General features: G+C 41.1%; 1 protein-coding gene across 11 annotated transcripts in view; it reads right to left on the reverse strand.

Moving 5' to 3' along the window:
• Positions 1-25841, reverse strand: part of AGK (acylglycerol kinase) — a 93271-nt gene that overhangs the window by 9741 nt on the left and 57689 nt on the right. For 10 of the 11 annotated variants that reach the window (XR_016394268.1, XR_016394267.1, XM_089917296.1 and 7 more), the window contains 6 exons: positions 16734-16813; positions 13769-13826; positions 9163-9310; positions 8602-8696; positions 2218-2288; positions 171-255 (listed from right to left, as the gene is read on the reverse strand). Coding sequence is in view for 9 of the 11 variants with exons in the window: in XM_089917296.1 (XP_089773422.1) it covers positions 171-255; positions 2218-2288; positions 8602-8696; positions 9163-9310; positions 13769-13826; positions 16734-16813 (537 nt within the window). In the remaining 2 variants the exon portion in view is untranslated. The remainder of the gene's footprint in view (positions 1-170; positions 256-2217; positions 2289-8601; positions 8697-9162; positions 9311-13768; positions 13827-16733; positions 16814-25841) is intronic. The other variant, XM_089917298.1, reaches the window with a different exon arrangement.

A 25841-nucleotide genomic window follows, 5' to 3' on the forward strand; every position in this document is an offset into this window, starting at 1 on the left:
TCCGTCATCTTTTCAGGTCTCCCTTAATGGAGCCCAGAGCCTGGCACAGTGCTCAGCACGTATAAGGTACCTAAAAAAGGGCCTGTTTATAGGAAGGAGGGGGAAGAAAACAGGAGGGAAGACAGACCGGGAAAGAACCACAAGCTCTGGGACAGCTCACCCCCGCTCACCTCAGGAAGAAGCAAAGTGCAGCGGCTGGCCTGAAGACACTCGGTGCCGTCAGCACGCACCTTGGGGTCTCTCACCTTTTTACTTCTGTTGGTACAGGAAAAAGCAAGCTTGGAAACCAGTGCTGGCAGCTGCGTTCAACTGCAAGAACATAGCAGGTTCTGCCTGTCTTTTGATGATATGAAATAGATGGACTCATAATCTCTTGAACCATGGGGTTCTGTGAATAATTTTTCCCCCAGCGATTCTTGCTGAGTGCTGAGATACGTTCTAGTTTGAGGTTTATTTACTGCAGAGAACTGTGCTTGAAGTTAAGACTGATTTTTCTCTGAATTCTTTTTTATTTTTAAATAGATCCATGTACACCTAATTCCTGGGCTATTTAAAAAACTCAAATTTAAAAATTGGAATGAAATGAAATTCTTTAGAAAAAAGTACTAAACTTTTGATACTTGGTACTTGTGAGTCTATTACTTAAAGGAGAAAATTTTTTATTCTAATTTAAACTGGTTATTTATATGAACAACCAGACTGAGTAGTTCTTGAATGATTCTCCATATTGATATAAACAGTCTACTTAGCATAGCGCATCTTTACTTTGACTACATGGCTTTAGAGTAGAATTATCAGCCTGTCCACACGTGCACGCACACGCACGCAGGCACACACACACACTCCCCCTCGTGTATGTACCGCCAGTTAGGGTCAGTGGAAAAGGGGTAAAAGCTAATCTCAGTCCATTCTTTATCATTAACAAGAGTAATTCTTTCATCTATGAAACTTCATCCATTTTCTAAAGCAGCTTTACAGTGTTCTTGTCAGATACCCAGAGGAAACGGACATTACTTGATTTCACTTCCTGTAGAGACTGAAAGGAAACCATGTTATTTCTGCTGCTGCAGGTGACGACAGCAACAACGCAGAACATAATGACTTCGTCTAATTTAAGCAGTATCACCGGTTTTTCTTCCTATTTTTGGATGTCAGTATTATGAAGGAGATTCAAATATAGCTGGTCCCACTGGCCAGACTTTCAATTAAGACACTGTGTGGCTTGTGGACCCTTCCTAGGAGAAGAAAGACTTTTCCCTTCTTCCTTATACTACAGTTAAGTAAATCAAAGGCTGCAGAAGCAGCTATTCAGCAACTGAAGAATTGGTACCAAAGGCAAGAATAACACACTGATGAAAGACATTGTACTGCCGGTGCTGGTGCAGAGAATGAAGTAGCCATGGAGACGCGGCTGCTGCAGCAGAAATGTCTAATCCTTAGATGGGCACCAGAGGGAGCTCTGAGACAGAGCTCATAAAAAGCTGAGACGATTCCCAGTTGGCATGGTAACACACAGCCTCCTCGGATGCTTTGAAGGCTGGCCGAGGGTTGAGAGCATCCTTAACCAATAAAATACTGGCAGAGGTAGGGCTTAATAAATCAGACAGGACCTGGAAGGGTATTTTGTAGTGGAAAAGGGAAACAAGCCTGGAAAATGTCCAAGGTACTCAACACCTTTCCATCAATGCCCTGGGAAGAGGGCAAGGTGGGCTGACATGAATGGTAACGGATGCTGTGAAGTGCTTCACACTGAAAAAGAGTTTTCCCACACAGTCCCTTGTATGAGACTCAAAAACAATCCTGATAGAGGTGATTATACCACACCATTCTATACACAGGGAAAAGGATTCAGAGAAGGTAAAGGATTTGTCCAAGTCATAAGGCCAGTGAGTGGCAAAATCAAGATTTGTACCCAGTAGTTCTGACCCTGAAGCCAAAATTCTGGGCATGATACCACACTACACTGAATCCTGTCATTTCAGTCGAAAGACAAAGACGGCTCCCATACTCTGATCTTCCCGAAATGAATGGGGGAGGCCAAAGTAGGAGAGGTACACTACACATGCCAACTCAAATGAACAAAGGATGCTCTGGTTCCCAAACCAGACAAGTCCTCGGTTGGATCTCTGTCTTGGAGTGCATGGGCACTCAGATTGGTAAAGTCTGAGGACACAAAGTACTTAAAGCCTCACAGCCTACAGACCCCAGTCCACTTACCCTATAGTTATGAAGTCTCCTTTGCTGACCGTGTTGGGCTCCATGCAGATGTTCATAAAGTCTTCTTTGCTCTAAAAAGGTTAGGAAAACGAAAATTAATGCTCTAAATTTTGGCTCATGCAGCCTGTTGCCCTCCTTTAGCCTTAGAGGGTCGCGGTTGGAGCTGTGTATTACAGAGGGGACTTTACTTTCAATGACTTTATCCTGAATATATCCTCAGTCCTTTTTCTTTTTACATTAAGACCTTTATTGAAGTGGTATTTACATACCATAAAATTCATCTCTATTGCTTGCTTGTTTTTTTACTACATACATAAGCTAGGTAAACACTCAGGCTTGGAGGGTTGTCAAGTTCTGTCACTCACTAATAATCATAGCTGTTATAGTCTCTAGGATCCCCTCCCTGGCAGGCCAAGCTTTCAGCCCCTCTCTCCCAGCAAGTCTCCACCCTCACTGTACGTCATCATCATGCCGCACTGGCTGGATCAGCTTCTTGATGTGGAGAGCCCCCAAGTATCTGTGTTTTTTTTAAAATGCTCTACATGCAAACTTGGTATGTGACCAGAGTTGAAGAGCAGCAATCCTTTTATGCCATGGCAATGTTTTTAAAACTCTACATTCCCAACCACAGAATGTTCTGGAAGAATTGAGCTACAAGGAAGTGGCTATAAAAACAGACTTGGTTCCTGTGCCACTGCCCACAATTTACCACCAGTTGGTGGCTAGCAGTACAAACCTGGCCCTCTGTAAATCAATCCCAACACTTCTGTGTCTGCTTCAAATAGAGGTTTGTTTATTTTTGGACAGCTTCAAAATCTGTAGCCCCAGGATCACCCCCAGGCCTCTGAGAGCTGACAGCCTGTGCCTAAGATTAAAGGGCACTATCAAAGCACAACTTTACATCTCAACTAGGAATTACAAAACATAGAGGGATAACTCTGCTCCAGGGTCACCTTTTGTTAAGTGACTTATTGTCACCTATGTACCATGAACTCTTCTAAGTGCTAGGGTTGTGTCAATGAATGAAAAAAACAATTTCTGCCTACAAAGAACTTACATTCTACCAGAGAGAGTGGAAGGGATAAACAAAACACAGCCATAATAAAATAATAAACTTCATGTATATTAGAAGTATGTTAGAGTATATCTGTATAAAAATAGTAAATTGTGGACTGTGTATGTATATTAGCATAAACGGCAAATTATAGAGTATATTAGAAGTATTACGGTATATTATAAAAATGAGACAAAAGGTGGTATTGGTGGCATTTTCAGTATATGTGCTACCGAAGCAAGCACGATCGGTGGCGTTTTTAAAAAGGGGTCCAGGTAGGCCTCACTGACAAGGTAACCTCTAAGCAGACACCTGAAGGAGGTGAGGGCATTGTGGAAATCCAGGGCAAACTCTAGCAAACGTCACCTGGAGGGCCTGTTAAAACACAGGTCAGAGCTTATGGTTCAGTAGATCTAGAGTGAGCCCCAAGAATCTTCATTTCTAACAAGGTCCCAAGCGATGCTACTGCTGCTGACCCAAGGCCCACACTTTGAGAACCACCGGTCTAGGGAAGCGCAGGCCCCACAAAGGGCACTGCCAGGGCAGGGGCCTTAGGTGGGAGCAGGCCTGACGTGGGAAAGAACAGCGAGGAGGCCAGTATGGCTGGAGCAGAGTGAGAAAAGGGGATGAGAGGAGATGGAATCAGAGGGTTCAGGCACTGCAGCAGTTGGGCCTTGTGCACCCCCACGAGGAAGTTGGCCGTTAGGCTGAGTGAAGTGTGGAGCCACTGGAAGGTTCTAAGCAGAGAAATATGATTTGGCTTTTTTTAAATTAGGGTCTCTCTGGCTACTGTGTTTAAAGGAGAAGAAAAGGGGAAAGGGCGGGGAGACCCCTTAGGAACATATTGTAATAATCGGGCTGAAGGATGATGGTGCCTTGGATCAGCTGGCAGCGGACACTGTGAGACGCGCTGGCAATATTTAGAAGGTGAAGCCGCCAGGACTTCCTCTGAGATTTGATGCTACGAGAAGGAGGAGCCAGATGTTTGGCCTGAACAATGAAAAGGGTGGAATTACAACCGACTGCGCTGCAGGAAGACGGAGGAGAAGGCAGGTTTCGGGGGTGGAAGGGAAGACCAGTAGCTCAGTTTTGGACATGCCAAGACTGAAATGTATCTTAGACATGGAAGGGGATAAGTAGATACACATGCAAGTCAAGGATTTGACTTTTGTTAAGAGTGCAAGTGCGAAAATCAATGTGTTATGCTACAATGACAGGTTCAGCGAGAAAAAGCCTTATCTCAGTAGTGGCTGGAAAGGTACTTGATAAAATTAAAGATCCACTCATGATAAAAACTCTGAGCAAACTAGGATAGGAGTGGAAGGGGACTTCCTTAATCTGATAAAGGGTATCTACAAAAAACCCCATCAAACTCAAGAATGAAGCAGTGAAGCCTTTCTCTCTCAATCAGGAATGAGACAGGGACGCCTGCCATCACTGCTTCTGTTCAACACTGTACTGAGGCCCTAGCCTATGCGATAAGACAAAAGATAAGAAGAAGGTTAAGTATTTGAAAGGAAAAAATCATATCAACTGCACTGTTTGTAGTTGATATGACTGAATCTATAGGAAACCTAAAGGAATCCGTAAACTTAACATAATAATTGTTAGGTTGCTGCTGCGCATCAATATAAAAAATCATTACATGTCCATCAACAAAATCAGATAGTTAAAAAAATAACAACTTAAGAGATCCTGTTTACAACAGCATCAAAAATTACGATAACTAGGAATCTACCCAGCAAGACAAAACCTTATAGAGAAAACTATAAAACTTCATTGAAAGACATTAAAAACCTAAATAAATGAAGATACGCCATATGCATACGATAGAAGAGTCAATATTGTAGAAATGTCATTTCTCCACAAATTGATCTACAGGTTCAATGTAATGCTGAGCAATATTATAACAGATTTTTATGTGGAACTTAATAAACATTCTAAAGGATTTATAGAAGTCGGAGAGCCAAGAACAGCCAAGAGACTCTTTAAGAAGAAAAACATAGGACTTACTATAAAACTATAATAATTAAGAGAAACATAGTATTAGTACAAATATAGAAAAATAGAGCAAAAGAATAGACTAGAAACATCTCCATGTATACAGATACTTGACGTATGACAGAGGTTTACCGCAGATCAGTGGGGTGGGGGGGAAGGACATTTCAATAAATGGTGCTTGGACAACTGGCTTTCTATATAGAAAGAATATAAAACTGGAGCCTTACCTCCATCATTCACAAAACTCAATTATAGGTGGGAGTACCTCTTTTTTAAGTAAATATGAACTCATTTGCTGCAAATCACGTTAACCTGGTTTTTCATTTAACAAGATACAATGAACATCTTCCCATGTCAATAAATAGAGAACATTTTAAATACATGTACCAAAATGTATTTCTCATCAGTGGCCTGATTAGTTTGTTTCACATATTTTGCTATTATAAATACAGTGAACATAGCTCTACAAGAGATCCTAATTTTCAAGCATTCCACACCCCTCAGGCCTCTTTCAGACTCTGAATGGACTTTTTTTTAATGATAAATGAACGTTTTGAGCTATTACACGGCAGCTTCACTGTCTTTGAATATTTTATTGCATTTGCTTTTAGTTTTACAAAGAGGATAGAAAAACAAATGAATGTGCTGCTGCTGCTGGTGATAAGCAGCACAGGATCATATATTTTTATAACTGTCACAAAGATAAAAAGCTCTCGGCACTCTGAATGAGGCTAATCTCGAGCCACAATCACATACATACTCACTGAACTCAATCCATTCATTGGCATTCAGTCATCAGCGCGAAGAACAAGGTTAAAGAACATGAACAAAACACTGGAAGTACATATCATCAGAGACTGAGTATAAAGGAAATGTATAATTAGAAATCTTATCTTTCTTTTTAAGATTCCTCTTTTTAACAGAGTATTTTTTTAACCTTAATACATTCACTTTCACCAACATTTTCAGACTCTCTACATCATGTATCATCTGATTATTTCTGAAGGATAAATTTCTAGAAATATGCTTAATAGGGCCACGGGTACGCTTACATTTCAGTTGCTTCATATATACTGCCAAAATGCCTTGGAGAAAAAGTGTTCCGATTTCTCTTTCCCTCAGGAAGACCTGACAGCCCGTTTCCCTGTCCACACCGACAGTGAACACTAGCAGGCTTTTTAATCTATGGCAATTCAATATTTTAATTTGTATTTCTTTGATACTGAGCACTTTTTCTGTTTCTTTACCTATGAAATTCAGAGAGAAGTTACATCTACCTGATAGAGAAGTTATGAGGATGACATGAGCTGACACTGTGTAAAATCCTTAGGACAGTGCTTATCATGTAGTAAATATAAGCGATTTTTTTCATGTTTATTTATTTCCTTTGTGAATTTCTAATTATGCCGCCTGCCTGTTGTTTATATTAGTCCTTTGCCCACTTCTTATTGATTATCCTAACAGTTAAGTATAAAGGAAAGCTATTAACTCCTGGTATATCACATCCTAATATTTTTCCCAATTTGTCATTAAAACAAATTTTTTTAAAGGTTGATAAACTTTAAAGGAAATCTAAAAATGAGTGTCATTAAAATTTTTGTTTATAGTTTCTTTTTTATTAGAAGTAAATGCATCAATATGATTTTTGGTTAGATGCCAGTCTTGGAAAGGCCTTGTCCTCCCAAGTTTATATTGATAATCACTTAAGATTTCACTCTAGTGTTTTTTGTTTTGTTTTTTAATGCGGTACGCGGGCCTCTCACTGTTGTGGCCTCTCCCGTTGCGGAGCACAGGCTCCAGACGCACAGGCTCAGCGGCCATGGCTCACGGGCCCAGCCGTTCCGCGGCATGTGGGATCTTCCTGGACGGGGGCACGAACCCGTGTCCCCTGCATCGGCAGGCGGGCTCTCAACCACTGCACCACCAGGGAAGCCCTCTAGTGTTTTTAATAGTTTTATTTTCTTACATTTAACCTTTTAATCCAACCAGAATCAATCCAGAAGGTGAAAAGAGCTATGTGATCCAAATGTTATACAATGGACATGCATTACCTTTATAATTAAAAAGCAATCCAATACTCTGAATATTAATATTGGAATCAAACTTCTCACTACACTTGTCCCCCTCATTCATCTTACTACATTCATATGTTCAACTCCATGTGCCAGTTTTCAGACTGACCGGGTTAGTTGTGAACATACTACTTTGATTCACATAAAAGCTGAACATAATATTAGTCCATGGTTAAGGATAGCTTTCCTACTGGCATTCTCATTAACATAAACTACTAAAGTTTTCTCTAGACCAGGGGTCAGTAAACCCTTACTGTGAATGGCCAGACAGTAAATGTTTTAAGCTTTGGGGCCATTCAGTCTCTGTCACAACAACTCAGCTCTGCCACTGCCCCATAAGAGTGGCCACAGACAACACGGACATGGATGAATATGGCTGTGTTCCAATAAAACTTTACTTGTGGATGTTGAAACTTGAATTTCGTATACTTTTACCTATCACAAAATATAATCCTTCTTTTGACTTTTCTAACCATTTAAAAACGTAAAATCAATTCTCAGCTTGCAGTCTATAGTAAAACAGGTGGCAGACCAGTTTGCTAACCTCTGCTTTATTTCAAAAAATTTTTAGCACATTATCTGTATCAGTACTCTCCAGGAGAGCTTTTTGCACTATGGAAATGTTTTATATTTGCGCCTTTCAATATGGTAGCTACTAGCCACGTATGGCTATTGAGCGCTCGTCATGTGGCACAAGTAATGAGTTTTAAATTTTATTTGTATTAATTTAAATTTAAGCAGCTACCTGTGACTAGTGGCTACCATACTGGTCAGTGCATGTCAACAGATTGGACTCAATATGTAAAATAGAGATGTTTGTGTGTATACATATATACACCTATATGAATGTAGATGTATATATGGTTTTCTCTCCTAGAGGCCTAAATCTACATATTTAATATAGTCACAAAAATAATGGATATTTACTCAAGTAAAAGTTCCACAAATTTTTATTCCTGTGACGAATGGGATTAGGCTAACTCCATCTCTAAAGGCCTTTTGCCCTCAGTTCTCTCAGGCAGAAGGCTTGGCGACAGATACTCGATCAGAGCCCCTTAAGCTTTTAGGCACTTCACTCGCTGTTTCTTCTCATTGTTTATTCCTTAAAGGCACCCCACATCCTCCTGTCCTGATCCTTCCCTCTCTATCCCCACAGGGTAAAAATAAAAACACCAAGTTAGTGGAAGAGCATGTAGCCTTTGTCACTTTTTCCCAAATGCTTTTCTACTTTAAAAAAAAAAAAAAAGGCACACTTACTGCCAGGTCAAGCTGACTGTTCCGGGTCGAGATGGACAGTTCAAGGGTGGACAGCTGCACTTCTTTCCAGACCTCTGGGCTCACCTCTTGGGGGGCTGTGTGAATGCATTCGATACAGGTCAGTGTCTCCCATGAACATCTCAGCACCACCACCACAGCCAGCTACCAGTGGCTCAGATGGCCTCCTGAGCCCATCTGCTGACCGCCCCCCCCCACCCTGCTTAGTCTTCTTTATTTCATACTTTTGATACACAGGTTAAAGGGCCAGGCTCAAAATGGAATCTCTATGCCTGAGACATCCCTATAAAAGTAGCCACAATAACATAAAGGTTGGTGACAGAAAGAGGGAGTCACTGGGAGTCACAACTGACACAGGCTGTTCCCATTCATGGGAAACTGCTGCTGCCGTTTGGGGCCTGCACTGTGCACACAGAGGGCTGAGTTCAGCGATGCTGGAAAGGCTTCCCCTGCTCTAGGAGAGTCAAACACTGAGGTGGGGTCTGCTTCAGGCAGGCCTGAGCTGACCAGGGCTTTCCAATCGTCAGTCCCCACACTGCTCACCGTCCTGCGGCTGTACCCAGTAGGATGCGAGCCTTCGTAATATTCTCCTGTACAAAGAGGGCCGTGGAGGGGTCTCTTCTGCTCCACTGGGAGGTCGCTCTGCAGGTCCCGTGTATGAGAGAGAGGCTTGATGAGTCTGAGGCCACTCCTTTCAATGTAAAGAGACAAAAACCTTTATCGTGCAGCACGATTCCAAACTCTTGGGGTTTCTCTCTACAAAGGATAGTATTCCACCCATATCTGCTTGAAAGCTAACTAGTAATCTCTCATGGGATGAAATTATCTCTAACTTGGAGTGTGGAATCCTCAAGCTTTCTTTTCCTACTGAAGGCCTATAGGAACCCAGTGACTGCGGCCTCCATTGCTCTCCTAACACAGAGCAGAGAGGAGATCAAAGTGGACCAGTAACCAACCATTGCTTACACTTGTCCAAGAAAACCTCAGTATGAACAAGCACAGAGTCATCCATACTTTGACTTAGAGATGGTGACACAAACATGAAATCCAGTTGTATCACATACCTTCTTCGCTTCTGTCATCATATTCCACTCAGAGACCAGACTGGTTCAGTCCAGCCTCGAAATCCAGCCCAAGTCCTCTCATTCCTGCTTCAAAGGCCATCACTCTCAACTCTAGATTTGTCTTCTTCCTGGCACCGAGTCCAGTGCCATCCTGGGTCCCATCAGTGTCCCCAGGGATGATGAAAACAACACCCTAGCCTCTCAGCCCTTGACGTCACCTCTAACCCACCACAGCCACCGATTTCCATGGCCACGTCCCGGTCCTTAGCGGTACCTGGAGCCACTCCATCTTAGAAATCTAAAGCCCTGATATCCTACCATCTAATCACTTCCCATATTCTTTTGTGCCCAGTGGCTCTTAGGGTGAACTGCTCCCTTGTTCTCCAGTTTCCATGGGGTGAATTACAAAAGAGTAACAGTTCCAACTCCTCTCACTCCACCTCTTACTCCTTCCCAAGTCCAGAAAGACCCAACCCCTTCTCTTCTCACTCTGGAAGTGGCCGTCCTGCGGACTCAGGCATCCACTGCTTCCTCACGCAGTGAGCTTACTTAGCAGTCTCTGCCCCGAAGGAGATGTTTTAAGTGGATAACAATCTGGAGTGTTAGGAAATCAGATTGTGACCGCGTATCCAAGCTGTGTCCTTCACTCCTGCTGACATTTATAAAGCTGGCATGTTGATTTCCATATGCTTTGTTCCTGCATTTGGTTGGTCAGAGGAGGAAGAGAGGGGTGTGATTTGGGGGCCCGTGGAGACCCTAACCACACCAAGCTCTCAGTCGCACTGAGAATCCCAGACCCTGACCACGCCATTTGTCCTCAGGCCAACCAGATGAACAGTGGGTTACTTTACAGCACACTCTTTTCCCATTGCTTTTGGCCCTCGTGTCTTCTTTCTTCCATAATGTTTGCCCTGAAAAGCCCCTATTCTTAACCAATCTGTCACTAGGTGTCTGTACTTCTACATCGTGGCTCAATATTATTAGAAGGGGAAATAAAACACTCCTGCTGAGTACTGACACAGGGAAAACAATCACCCAAACGAGCATATCCATGTCAACAAATTCTTGGTCTAAGGTTGTCCATGCCACTTGATAATCCTTCTAAACCTATTTTCATCTTGCTTCAAAACTCCCCGTACTACCATCACCATCACCACAACCACCATCACCACCACCATCACCACCTCACTTTCAAAAGATCACTTGCTTCCTGCACTTCAGTGAGAATATCAAGACATCAGTGAGAACCGCCTTACCTCTTTATAAATATGTTTTCATCTGTACCTCTTCTTTATTTCTCTCCTGTCTCAAGGAAAAAGGCATCCCTCCCCCATCCAAGGCTAGTCCAGGACTCTGGATCCCACTCCCTTCCATGTGCTCATGGAACTAGCTGAGTCAGTCATGCTTTTTGTGTCCTTTCTCTCTTCTCCTCCCATTCTTTTTCACTTCTGCTTCAGGAAATAAAGACACAGATATCTCTCCAATTAAAAAAAACAGAACACTCCAGTGGCCCCATATTTCTCACTAGCTTTTGTCTTTTTATGTCCTTCTTTTCAGAGTCGAGATCCTTGAGGGAGTGGCTCTACTGCCTCTACTTTTTGCTCCCATTTACCCCTGAACTTTCTTCAGTGTGGCTTCAGCTCTTCCACCCACAGGCTACCGAACCTTCAGAGGGCACTCACTTTCCTGCCTCTATTTAGACTCTGCCGTTGCTTCTTGAAATCTCACTCTATTCTTGAAATTCTCTCTTCCATCGGCTTCTATGTCAGTACTTCCTCCTGGAGTCTCTCTTGGCGGTTCCCAGGCACCGTCTCTGCCTCTTTAAATGAAGGCTATTCCTGGCCATCTATTCTCGACAGTAACTTTATCAAATCCATAGCTCAGTGCCACTCATACACTTATGACATTTACATCTATTTCTTTAGCCCAGATCTCTCTGAATTCCAGACCGAAGTCACGACTGTATCGCCACCTGTCTGCACCACCAGTATGTTAAACTCAGTATGTGCCAAACTGAAAATTTCATCTTTCTTCACAAACTTCATTCTACTCTAATATTATCAGCATTAAGGGAAAACTCTAGTTACCAAACTCCAGTCCCTCAAACCAGAAATCTGGGAATACTACACGCTCCTTCCAGCTTTTGAGGGCTGTACCTCTTTAATCCATCCTCTGTGGTCAATATTCACTGTTACCACCTTATCACCTCTCAACTGGATTATGTTAAAAATCTTCTACCTGATGCCTTTGCCTTTAACTACCCAGGTCCAATCTCCTGTCCACACTGTTGCCAAACAATTTTTCTAGAGGGAAAATCTACTCTTGCCACTCCCCTGCTTAAGACTCAATAACCCTCTAGTGGGCTTCCCTGGTGGCGCAGGGGTTGAGAGTCCGCCTGCCGATTCAGGGGACACGGGTTCGTGCCCCGATCCGGGAAGATCCCACATGCCGCGGAGCGGCTGGGCGCGCGAGCCGTGGCCGCTGGGCCCGCGCGTCCGGAGCCTGTGCTCTGCAACGGGAAAGGCCACAACAGTGAGAGAGGCCCGCGTACCGCAAAAAAAAAGAAAAGAAAAAGAAAAAAAATAACCCTCTAGTGCTTTAGTGATAAATGTCAGATCCCACATCAAAACCTGCCATCAGCGGTCCTGACCTGACCCTCAAAGTCCCCTTCCCGCCATGCTACTGCATTGGCCATAATTAAAGACCGTGTTACACCACTGTGACTTCACACATCCTCACTGCTCCACTTGGAATGCCATTTATCTAGTCCTGTATGTATTTCAAAATCTGGCAAAAGTGTCACCTTCCCTGGGCTGACTTTACCAACCTTCAGTCAGGGGTAAATGCCCCTCCTCTCTGCTTCCATCTTATTCTCTCCATATTTCTCTCTTAGCACTTGCCAAACTGCTGATTTACCTGGACCTCACCCCCAGCACTTGAATACTTCTTGAGGGCATGAAGCCTGTCTTATTTGACTTTGCATTCCAAATATATAGCAGGGCTTGCCACACAACAGGTATGCAGTAATTGTTTGCTGAAGAAATGATGGAAACAGTTTACATGCTCCCAGATTCTACAACTTAAATAAGTAGTTACTCTATTTCTTCCTGAATGCAATCCCTACTCCACCAATGTAATTATCCCCTCAAGCAACAACAGTAATGCATTTTACTCACACAATTTGCCTTAGGTATAGAAAGTCCCTGGCGCCCCCCAAGTTCATTTTAATAATCATGTAGATTGGCTACCCCTAGTACTTTAATGGTTTTGTTATCCATCTGGAATTTATTTAGAAGGTAAAGGGAGCTATGTTTTCCAAACATTTTGCAATGGACATATATTACTTTTGTAATTCAAAAAACACTCGATACTCTGAATGTTAACATTAAAACCAAACTTTTCACACATTCAAACTTCATCTGCCAATTTTCAGATTGGTCGAATTGTAAATATACTACCTTGATTTGCGTAAAAGCTGAACACAGTATATAGTACACAGATTAAGTATGACTTTTCTATTAGCATTTTCTTTAATATACATTGTTGAGCTTTTCTCTACGCCAGTATTTTTCATTGTATAGTCTACAGCAGCATGGCCTGATAGAACTTTCTCTGATGATGGCAACTGTCTCTATACCTGTGCTGTCCAATACAGCAACCACTACCCACATCTGGCTAGTTTGAAAAAGCACAGTTTGAAGCACAAGCCTGTATGATTAGATACACAACTTCAGTTCATTTCCAGATGCTAATATATAGACACACTTGCAAATAGTTAACGAGATACAGGTCATTGTGTTCAAGGTTTGTCTGGTAAGAGTGAGTGCATGAATAGACAAAGGGAAGTAAAATACTAAAACGAAATGAAATCTGGGCTTGGTAATGGAGAGGGTAAGTTGGTAGATGAGAGGAATCACAACAGGAATGCTTTCTGCATTTGTATATAAGTAAATATGCCCCATTTCAGTGCTGGAGCACACTATATACATCTGTAGCAAGAAATTGTTAAGGGTTCCAAATACACACATCACAGAGGAACAACAAAATACCAGAAGTCAAGCTTCTACACTGTAAACTGTATTTACCTTAAGAGTGCTGAAAAAGTGGGCTACTTTGGTCTTTAGAGGCCCAAGATACCAGTACCTGAGAAAGACCAAGATAAAAATGTAATTAGAATGTTAAAAGAACTGTCAATGTGCTAGATACCATTCATGACGGATAATGCATTAGAATTACACCTTTACCATGAGTGTCTGCTCTGGAGGCTTGGAGACTGTGGTTTAGTATTAAAAAAAAGTATTGCAGTTAAGTTTTTAATCTGCATTTGAATACCATGTCAAACTGTACATAATTAGTTATACAGCAGCTAGATCCTTGCAATCTACAAGGGATGTATAATCAGAGTCTCCTTGAATCTCTAAATTCACAGGTATCACCGTAATATATACTTTCCACCATGGAATACAGTTGAGTATACATTCCAAATGAGTGGAGAGGGATAAAGCCACAATGAGACGCAGTTGCTGGGTGCTGATGTATTACTCATGAGCTAAATGGCTGCATTCTGTACACCGTGTTCTCTCTCACACACAAACATACAATTAAAATCTGTAAATCAGCATAATTTCGCATTACTTATGTTATGCAGCTTGAAAATGGCAAATGTGAAATCTGGGAATGAAGAGGGTCTGCTTCATATTGCTAAATACCTAAAAGCTACTGAAGAGAAAAAGATGCCTAGTTGGAATTAGAAAAGTGGCATAAAGTAGATTTCTCTCTTAAAACTCATCTCTGTCACCTACCAGCCCATCTTAACAGCTCCCCATTTGTTTTGGATCAATATGTATTTATTTAGCACTTACTATGTATATGGAGGAAACGAAGCAATATAAAGAATATAAAATTCTTGCCTTTGAGGGCTCCTAATTTGAGAAAATAAGGCCCCCCAAAGTAATAGAAAACAACAAATAAATAAACATTTACATGACATGGTATAAACTGATCACGATTCATTGGTAAGGAGAGTCAAGAAGGCACAAGAAATCACTAAGGGCCTAAAATCACTGAAGCAGCCACACTTGCATAATGAATGACACAAGAACAAAGTAAGGGCATGAGACCTAGAAACATGGGTTGGATTTAGATACATAGAAGAGGGAAGGAGATCATTCTAGGCAGAAGGAGTAGTAAAAGTACGGGAAACACTGAGAGTAATAGCCAGGGCAAAAGCTTTATTTAAAGCAAAGATACACAACTCTGTAGTTAGGGGTGCTGACGGATTAAGTTGGGCCTTGAATGCCCAAATAAGGAGTTTAGCTATCCAACGAGCAATGCGGAACCACTCTATTACCCAGGTAAGTACCGTGATGCTATTCATGAGGGCTTGGACCAACTAATTTTTTTGTTTTTGTTCTTTTGTTTCAAAGGTTACTCAATGATTTGCTTCTTTTCCCAGTTAGCCGGACAGAAACACATCCCATCCAAGGCAGTTTATTTCTAAACTGCCTGCAGTTCCCTCCATCTGTATCGATAGCAAGTTCTGACACTGCGCTTGCAGTCTTCCCGAGGCCAGCTAGGAATTGGTTTCTCGCATCCCGATTGTTTCTCTCATGACACACAGAGCGACTCAGTGCACGGTCCTAGTCCAGGTATAACAACAACCAGAATTTTAAAATTCACTGCTCAGAAATCAAACAGAATGTGGGCCCGCGTGTGATATTCCTAAAGGGCTGACCTATGCTTGTGCTCAATATAGTTAGAAAGCAATTTGCTCTCATCAGACTTTCTCAGGGGAAACCAAGCAATTCCTCTTGGTAAATTGCTGGCATTTGAGATTACAGATCAGACACAAAGATAACTTGTGGAATCAAGATAACCACGGCATACTTGCAAATAAAAGCTGTGAAATATTAAAGAACACAGTGTGTGATATAACGTAGTGATATCTCTCTTTTGACAGCCCACTGTCAGGAACTTCATTAGCAGGAATAACCAGTGAAACAAATGAGAGACATTTCTGTAGGCACCTCCCTGGCAGTCCAATGGTTAAAAGACTTCACCTTCCAATGCAGGGGGTGCAGGTTCGATCCCTGCTCGGGGAGCTAAGATCCCACAGGCCACACGGCCAAAAAAAACAAAACATAAAACAGGAGCAATATTATAACAAAAATTCAATAAAGTTAAAAATGGTCCACATCAAAAAAAAAAAAAAAACTTAGAAATTTCTGTAAAGAAAATGAGCAGGAATGCCTACAGTGTGAAAGAGGGGTTTCTTGATAAAAGCTGTGTGTGAGATCAATCCTAATTCATTTAAACCATACTAAAATTGTAAGCCCGTTTTCAAGAAGAGGTAAAGAAAAACTAAAACGCCCACCAGCGAGGAGGGAACCTCACGCCGCGTCTGCTCAGCCCCACCACAGGAAGCCCTGCCCAAGCAGCCTCTCCATGCAACAGAACAGGACACACCCTCTTTCCGAGCCAGGAGCCTATTCTACACGATGAATTCTCCAAAAATAAGCCCGTTCGCATGAAAAACCAGCGGCGGCCCTCTAATCACCTCCTCCACAGGCCTGTTTCTTTCATCTCCCAACACAGCCAGGCATCTGCCTTTCTTCCTCCTCTGAAAGAGGTGGCCTGGGCTCTGTGGATCTGCTAGGCTTTCAGAAAAAACACCTCTCGTCGGGGGGTCTTCCAACCAGGGTTGTGAAAGCTCCACGAGGCTGTGGCCCCAGCGGTGCCTCTGACTTCGTACCCAGCTAAGGAGGCCGCGGGAGGAGAGGCCATCCAGTGCCCCTCCGGGCTAGCTCAAATACGACGTCTAGAAAGGGAGATGCACGCTGCTCCTCTTGATCTTCCGCCAAGCTAGCGTGGAGGAAACCGGAACTGTCCGCAGCCTCTCTGCACGTAAGAACTTAAACCTCTACCTCTGTTATTCACACATAATTCAACCGCACTAACTCCTAGATCACTACATATTGAAACCGCAAAGACAGGGACAGAATAAGAAGGTGTCTTAAAATCACCACACGTTAATACAGTGCCCCCCTTTACTTGCTAACTGAGACGCCAGCATCTCGGAAGGATCCCCATCGGAGGCCGGTCAGTGCAAACACTGGCTGTTCCTTTTCACCCTGGAAGTTAAACACATTTAATTTAAATTAATGACGACAGTAACTTGGAACTCTCTACAGGTAAGTAACCAGCAAACGTTCATGGCCTACGTTTCATCAAACCAAAATTCTAAAAGGAATGTTCCAAATTTAAGAAATTAATTCTGTGAGTGCTCAGTCAAAGTACTTAAATAAACTGTCCTGTAAAATGAAGCTAACTTTTATGTATTAGGCCTCATGAATCCGCTGGCAAGAACACACAGTATCATACTTCAGACTGTAATCATTAGGCTGATTCTTGGACCAATTAGTCGGGTCAGCCAGAATTTCTTCTCTCTCTTATACTTGTCCAAGGCTAGGATAATTTAAGCCTGCGTTGTCTTTGGAGGGCCAAGAGCTAGCAAGGAAGATCAGCATCCTGGTATGTACTCCAGAATGTTTCACTTGGATATCTGAAAATACAGCCAGATATTTGTCATGACAAATCAGGATGAAAAGTGACCTGGATTTAGTCCAGTGCTTTATGGCCAAATACTGCATATTATAATCAGCAAGCTTCTAATAAATCAGTGAGTTTACTTAGCAATATATAGAAAACACACAATTGAGCCACTGCCTTCAAGAGTTTACACTTCATGATGGGCTTTCCTATATGAAAATATACACACCAGGATTCTGAAAGGGACTTGCCCGGTAGCTCAGAATTGCAGCTAAAGCCCAAGGGTACCCACATTCTAAAGAGAGCTGCCAAATGCCAGACACAACTCCACAGAATTTGCTGAACAGGCACAGAACCAGCTCGGTTTCCACCAGGCCATCATTAGAACCAGTGTAAGCAGAAAATTAGGAACTGGAGGAGAATCCTTGGCACTGTGAGTTGTTGGCCTAGAGAAAGCGTCTAAGTCTTCTTAGGAGAGGCAGTCCTTCCCCGCTCAGTCCCACTTTCACTCCTGTTCCCGCTACCCTGAAACAAGTGAGGGTTTTCTAGGCAAATCACACATGAATAGGGCCAGCCTACCAGTAAAAGACACTGGCCTCTCATTCCTTGGTTGTGTATCTGTTGAAGCAGATTTCCTTTTCTGCTCTCTCCACCTGCTTAAGCAAGAGAAGAAGGAGCTAGAGGGAAATGGCAGAGCAAAGAGGTGATGGTAAGGTAACCCACTACTGGCACAGCAAGGATGTATTAGTCTCCTGGGTGCCTAGTGCATACTGTGGGAGACAGCAGGGCTTGAGCCATCCTGACTATACTAAGCTAATCATTCATTCATTCTTTTTTTTTATGAATCATCATTAACGGATATATATTATATATTAGGAACTAGTGATAAAAAATGTCCTCAAAGAGCTCAAGGTATAATAGGGGGTAGAAAGACACAGACAATAACAACACAATGCAGTAGGTTCAAAGAACAGAGATGTGTATCAAGTATTATGCAAGTACAGAGCAGGTGCAACTGTACAGTGAGTGAGGGAGCCAAGGAGATGGATGGTCAGGGAAAACACAATGTAAGTTTTAAGACAAACCATACATTTTAAAGAATAAGGTAAAATCTGAACAGACTGATTACTAGTAAGGAGACTGAATCAGTAGAAACCTCTCAACAAACAAAAGTCCAGGACCAGACAGTTTTACTGGTAGATTTTACCAAACATTCAAAGGAGAATTAATACCAATCCTTTTCATACTCTTCCAAAAAACAGAAGAGGAAGGAATTCTTCCAAACTGATTTTTTGAGGCCAGCATTACCCTGATACCAAAACCAGACAAGGACAATACAAGAAAACAAAATTAAAGGCCAATATTCCTGATGAACATAGATGCAAAAACCCTCAACAAAATATTAGCAAACCAAACTCAACCATACATTAAAAGGATGAGACACCATAAATCAAGTAAGATTTATTCCACGGATGCAAGGATGGTTCAATATCTTCAAATCAGTCAGTGTGATATGCTACATCAACAAAATGAAGGATGAAAATCATATGATCATTTCACTAGATGCAGAAAAAGTATGTGATAAACTTCAACACTGATTTATTATAAAAACTCTCAACAAAGTGGGTATAGAGGGAACATACCTCAACATAATAAAAGGCCATATATGACAAGACCATAGCTTACTTCCTACTCAACAGTAAAAAGGCTTTCCTCTAAGATCTTGAACAAGAAAGATGCCTACCCTTACCACTTTTATTCAACATAGTATTGGAAGTGTTAGAGCAATTAGGTAAGAAAAAGAAGGGCATCCAGATTGGAAAAGAAGAAGTAAAACTATGATGATTTACAGATGACATGACAGAACTAATGAATTCAGTAAAGTTGCAGGATACAAAATCAATGCACAATAATCTGTGGCATTTCTATACACTAATAACAAACTATCAGAAAGAGAAATAAAGAAAATAATCCCATTTACAATTGCATCAAAAAGAATAAAATATCTAGGAATAAATTTAACCAAGGAGGTGAACTTGAAAACTACAAGACATTAATGAAAGAAATTGAAAATGAGAAGATATTCTATGCTCCTGGATTGGAAAAATTAATGATGTTCAAATGTCCATACTACCAAAAGCAATCTACAGATTCACTGCAATCCCTACCAAAATTCCAAAGACATTTTTCAAAGACATAGAACATATAATCCTAATATTTGTATGGACCCACAGAGAAACCCCAAACAGCCAAAGCAATCCTGAGAAAGAAGAACAAAGCTGGAGGTATCACACGCCCTGATTTCAAACTATATTACAAAGCTATAGTGATTAAAACTGCATGGTATTGTCATAAAAACAGACACATAAATCAACAGAAGAGCCCAGAAATAAATCTACACATATATGGTAAATTAATTTATAACAAAGGAGCCAAGAATATACAATGGGGAAAGGACAGTCTCTTCAATAAATGATGCTAGGAAAACTGGACAGTAACATGCAAAAGAATGAAACTGGACCACTATCTTACACCACATAAAAAGATTAATTCAAAATGGATTAAAGACTTCAATATTAGACCTAAAACAATAAAGCTCCTAGAAGAAAACATAGGGGGTAAGCTTCCTGAAATAAGTCTTGGCAATGATTTTTAAATCTGACACCAAAAGCAAAAGCAGCTAAAGCAAAATTAAATAAGTGGGGCTACATCATACTAAAAACCTTCTGTTCAGCAAAGGAAACCATCAACAAAATAAAAAGGCAACCTACTGAATAGGAGAAAATGTTTGCAAATCATATATCTGATAAGAGGTTAATATCCAAAATATATAAAGAACTCATATAACTCAATAGAAAAAACAAAAAAAAAAGCAATCCACTTGAAAAATGGGCAAAGTATAGAAACAGACATACTGATGCCCAGCATCATTAATCATCAGAGAAAGGCAAATGAAAACCACAATGAGATACCACCTCACACCTATTAGAATGGCTATCATCTAAAAGACAAGAAAAAGCAAGCATTGTTGAGAATGTGGAGAAAAGGGAAACTTTGTGCATGCTGGTGGGAATGCAAATTGGTGCAGCCACTATGGAAAACAGGATGGAAGTTCCTCAAAGAATTAAAAATAGAGCTACCATGTGATACAGCAATTCCACTTCTAGGTATTTATCCAAAGAAAACACAAACGTTAACTCAAAATATATATGCAACAGACACCGCAGAAATACAAAGTATCGTAAGAGACTACTACAAGCAACTCTATGCCAATAAAATGGACAACCTGGAAGAAATAGACAAATTCTTAGAAAGGTACAACCTTCCAAGACTTAACCAGGAAGAAATAGAAAATATGAACAGACCATTCACAAGCACTGAAATTGAAACTGTGATTAAAAATCTTCCAACAAACAAAAGTCCAGGACCAGATGGCTTCACAGGTGAATTCTGTCAAACATTTAGAGAAGAGCTAACACCCATCCTTCTCAAACTCTTCTAAAAAACTGCAGAGGAAGGAACACTCCCAAACTCATTCTATGAGGCCACCATCACCCTGATACCAAAACTAGACAAACATACTACAAAACAAGAAAATTACAGACCAATATCACTGATGAATATAGATACAAAAATCCTCAACAAACTACTAGAAAACAGAATCCAACAACACATTAAAAGGATCATACACCATGATCAAGTGGGATTTATCCCAGGGATGCAAGGATTCTTCAATATACGCAAATCAAGCAATGTGATACACCTTATTAACAAACTGAAGAATAAAAACCATATGATCATCTCAATAGATGGAGAAAAAGCTTTTGACAAAATTCAACACCCATTTATGATTAAAAACTCTCCAGAAAGTGGGCATAGAGGGAACCTACCTCAACATAATAAAGGCCATATATAACAAACCCACAGCCAACATCATTCTCAATGGTGAAAAGCTGAAAGCATTCCCTCTAAGATCAGAAACAAGCCACTATTATTCATCATAGTTTTGGAAGTCCTAGCTACGGCAATCAGAGAAGAAAAAGAATACAAATTGGAAAAGAAGTAAAACTTTCACTGTTTGCAGATGACATGATACTATACATACAGAACCCTAAAGATGCCACCAGAAAACTACTAGAGCTAATCAATGAATCTGGTAAAGTTGCAGGATACAAAATTAATGCACAGAAATCTCTTGCATTCCTATACACTAACAACGAAAGATCAGAAAGAGAAATTAAGGAAACAGTCCCATTCACCATTGCAACCAAAAGAATAAAACACCTAGGAATAAACCTGCCTAAGGAGGTAAAAGACCTGTACTCAAAAAACTATAAGACACTGATGAAAGAAATCAAAGATGACACAAACAGATGGAGAGATATACCACGTTCTTGGATTGGAAGAATCAATATTGTGAAAATGACTATACTACCCAAAGCAATCTACAGATTCAGTGCAATCCCTATCAAATTACCAGTGGCATTTTTTACAGAACTAGAATAAAAAATCTTAAAATTTGTATGGAGACACAAAAGACCCCGAATAGCCAAAGCAGTCTTAAGGGAAAAAAACGGAACTGGAGGAATCAGACTCCCTAACTTCAGACTATACTACAAAGCTACAGTAATCAAGACAATATGGTACTGGCACAAAAACAGAAATATAGATCAATGGAACAGGATAGTAAGGCCAGAGATAAACCCACACACCTACGGTCAACTAATCTATGACAAAGGAGGCAAGGATATACAATGGAGAAAAGACAGTCTCTTCAATAAGTGGTGCTGGGAAAATTGGACAGCTACATGTAAAAGAATGAAATTAGAACACTCGCTAACACCATACACAAAAATAAACTCAAAATGGATTAGAGATCTAAATGTAAGACCGGACACTATAAAACTCTTAGAGGAAAACATAGGAAGAACACTCTTTGACATAAATCACAGCAAGGTCTTTTTTGATCCACCTCCTAGAGTAATGGAAATAAAAATAAACAAATGGGACCTAATGAAAGTTAAAAGCTTTTGCACAGCAAAGGAAACTACAAACAAGACAAAAAGACAACCCTCAGAATGGGAGAAAATATTTGCAAACGAATCAACGGACAAAGGATTAATCTACAAAATATATAAACAGCTCATGCAGCTCAATATTAAAAAAACAAGCAACCCAATCCAAAGATGGGCAGAAGAGCTAAATAGACATTTCTCCAAAGAAGACATACAGATGGCCAAGAAGCACATGAAAAGCTGCTCAGCACCACTAATTATTAGAGAAATGCAAATCAAAACTACAATGAGGGGCTTCCCTGTTGGCACAGTGGTTGAGAGTCCGCCTGCCGATGCAGGGGACATGGGTTCGTGCCCCGGTCTGGGAGGATCTTACACGCTGCAGAGCGGCTGGGCCCATGAGCCATGGCCGCTGAGCCTGTGCGTCCAGAGCCTGTGCTCCACAACAGGAGAGGCCACAACAGTTGGAGGCCTGCGTACCACAAAAAAAAAAAAAAAAAAAAAAGAAACTACAATGAGGTATCACCTCACACCAGTTAGAATGGGCATCATCAGAAAATCTACACACAAAAAATGCTGGAGAGGGTGTGGAGAAGAGGGAACCCTCTTGCACTGTTGGTGGGAATGTAAATGGATACAGCCACTATGGAGAACAGTATGGAGGTTCTTTAAAAAACTAAAAATAGAAGTACCATATGACCCAGCAATCCCACTACTGGGCATATAATCTGAGAAAACCATAATTCCAAAAGACACATGCACCCCAATGTTCACTGCAGCACTATTTACAATATCCAAGTCATGGAAGCAACCTAAATGTCCATCGACAGACGAATGGGTAAAGATGTGGTACATATATACAATGGAATATTATTCAGCCACAAAAAGGAAGGAAATTGGGTCATTTGTAGAGACATGGATGGACCTAGAGACTGTCATACAGAGTGAAGTAAGTGAGAAAGAGAAAAACAAATATCATATACTAACGCATATATGTGGAACCTAAAAAAATGGTACAGGTGAACTGGTTTGCAGGGCAGAAATAGAGACTCAGATGTAGAGAACAACCTATAGACACCAAGGGGGGAAAGTGGTGGCGGGGGGGTGGTGGTGGGATGATTTGGGAGATTGGGATTGACATATATACACTAATATGTATAAAATGGATAACTAATAAGAACATGCTGTATAAAAATTTTTTTAAATAAAAAGATACATGCACTCCCATGTTCACTGCAGCATTAATTATAATAGCCAAGATATGGAAACAACTTAAGTGTCCATTGACAGATGAATGGATAAAGAAACTGTGGCATGCACACACACACACACACACACAGACTCAGAAATATTATTTAGCCATAAAACAGAATGAAAACTTGCCATTTGGGACAACATGGATGGCCCTTGCGGGCACTGTGCTAAGTGAAGTAAGTCAGAGGAAGACAAATACTGTATGATCTCTCTTACATGTGAAATCTAAAAAAAACAAAAAATAACAACAACAAAGAAAACAAGCTTATAGATGATACAGAAAACAGATTGGTGGTTGACAGAGGCAGGGAATAGGGGGTGGGAGGAATTTTTTAATGCAATCTATGTTTTTTGATCCAGCATTTATATGTATGTGTATCTGTATCTATATCTATATCTGTATAATTCCTGGATTCATTCTTTTATCTATTCATTATCATTTTTTCAGATCTACCTAGGAGGTTCCCAAGGGTGAGCTAAGCACTATATAGTATTGAAAGAGAAGGAACAAGGCTGAATCATACAGTACTGGACTAGGGAAGATGCACGCTAATGAGAAAAAAAGAGAGAGAGAAATCAGGTCCCTTGAGGAAGGACACTATATTACAGTAATAAGTGCATACTACAGTGATTTCCCCAGTCCTTCCCCAAAAAGGAAAACTAAATAAAGCACCCAGATTGGGGAGGGTGGGAAGAAAGTAGAGAGAAAGAAAAGAAACGAGGAGAAAGGGCGCTCTAGCCTAAGGGAGAGAATTAACACCATGTGAACAGTTTGCTGTATCAATGGGAACATCTCCCAAGTGTTTCTTAAGATGTTAAGGTTACAGCCGCTGATGATGATGACCGAAGACTCCATGTTGAAATAAGCTGGGAAATATCAAAGTTATTTGGTTTGAAAGAGGTTATATTTACTGCAATTCTTTTTAGAGTCTTTAACATGTTAATGTACATTATAAATGTCCAAAAGAAGAAATACAATATACAGCTTTCCTGAGTTGTTAACTGTTCAGCCCTTCTCTGGGAAGACATCTTGCATAAGTAATATTCCTCAGGGAAATGCTGTTCTAAAGCATGTAGTGGAAGCAAGAAGTGCTGAGCTAAGTACTCAAGATTTCCTGACTGGTGCTCTAAAACCATTTTCCCTTTCTTCATGTAGGGGGAAGAATTTTGGGACTCTTCTGTTAAGATTAACCGAAAAGCCTCGCAACCTTAAGGTTCCACGGAATTGAGTTGCTATGTTCCAGCAAGGGGTAGGAAAGGAGTGTGAAGAATGTGAAGAGTCTAGGAAAGCAGATGGGCACGGAGCCCTCAGGATTCAGCAGAGGCCAGTAGTGGAGACACTGGTCCCAGCTGGAGGACACACAAGCACAGGAAAAATTAGCAAGGTCAGCTGAACAGAGTGGAAGCCAACAGACAAAGCACCACTGTATCTTAGGCCAGTGAAGTTCTGGGCAATAGTCAGATTATGAGATGGAGAGATGAGAAAACAAGAACAGATACTGTACAGAAAGACAGGCATGCAGCCAGACCTTAGCAGCAAAGGAGATAAGCTGCTCCAAGTCAGAGGCTCCCCTGGACAGAGTAAATCCCTGCGGGGAAATGACCTCATGCTCTGCAGAGGAAAACAACTGGGAGAGCTGGTTGGAACAGAATTTAAGGAACAGTGACAAGAAAACGATCCTGGTCAACTAGACAACTGCCCGACCTATGGATTTTAGGGATTCTAGATGAAGAAAAAGAATCAAGGCAGAAGGAGCTCAGGAGCAGCTCTAAGCATCGTCGTATGAGAATGATCAGAGCTGCGGCTTTAACAGAAGGAAGCCAGGAATGAAAGACAGGGGAAAGGGGGAGAGTCTCACTCTCACCACCTCCCCTATCTTCCTCATTTGGTTCTGGGTTGGCAGGGTCTGAGTCGAACTGAGAGACCAAAAAGAAAGAACTAGGAAGAATTCCATAAATCTTTACAGTAGTTACTTTAAAGTCAACTTCCAGGCATTGTAGATGTCCACATGAGAAAACTGCCCTTTAAAAATCATGTGACAGGCCAAGAGTGATCCCACCTAGACAAAGCAGTGAAGGAAAAAGCAATGGACTGTAAGACAGAAAATCCTTATTCTACTTCTGTCTACAGCACAACTAGTCATATGATCAGACAACCCTTTTAAAAAAATCTGTCCAATGAAGATACTAATACACATCTTGCCTCCCTCACTGAGTTAGAAGTCCTAGGAGATGTGAACTCACACTATACAATGAAAACATAAAGCACTATTATAGCTTCCAAGGACTATTTCTTTTATTTTTGGAGAATCTTCCATTATACGTTTAATTGTGTTTCAGT

Source organism: Delphinapterus leucas, chromosome 9 (assembly GCF_059928025.1).
Source record: "Delphinapterus leucas isolate spDelLeu-1000000601 "Yukka" chromosome 9, BTC_Dleu_Yukka2, whole genome shotgun sequence".
Classification (NCBI taxonomy): Eukaryota; Metazoa; Chordata; class Mammalia; order Artiodactyla; family Monodontidae; genus Delphinapterus; species Delphinapterus leucas.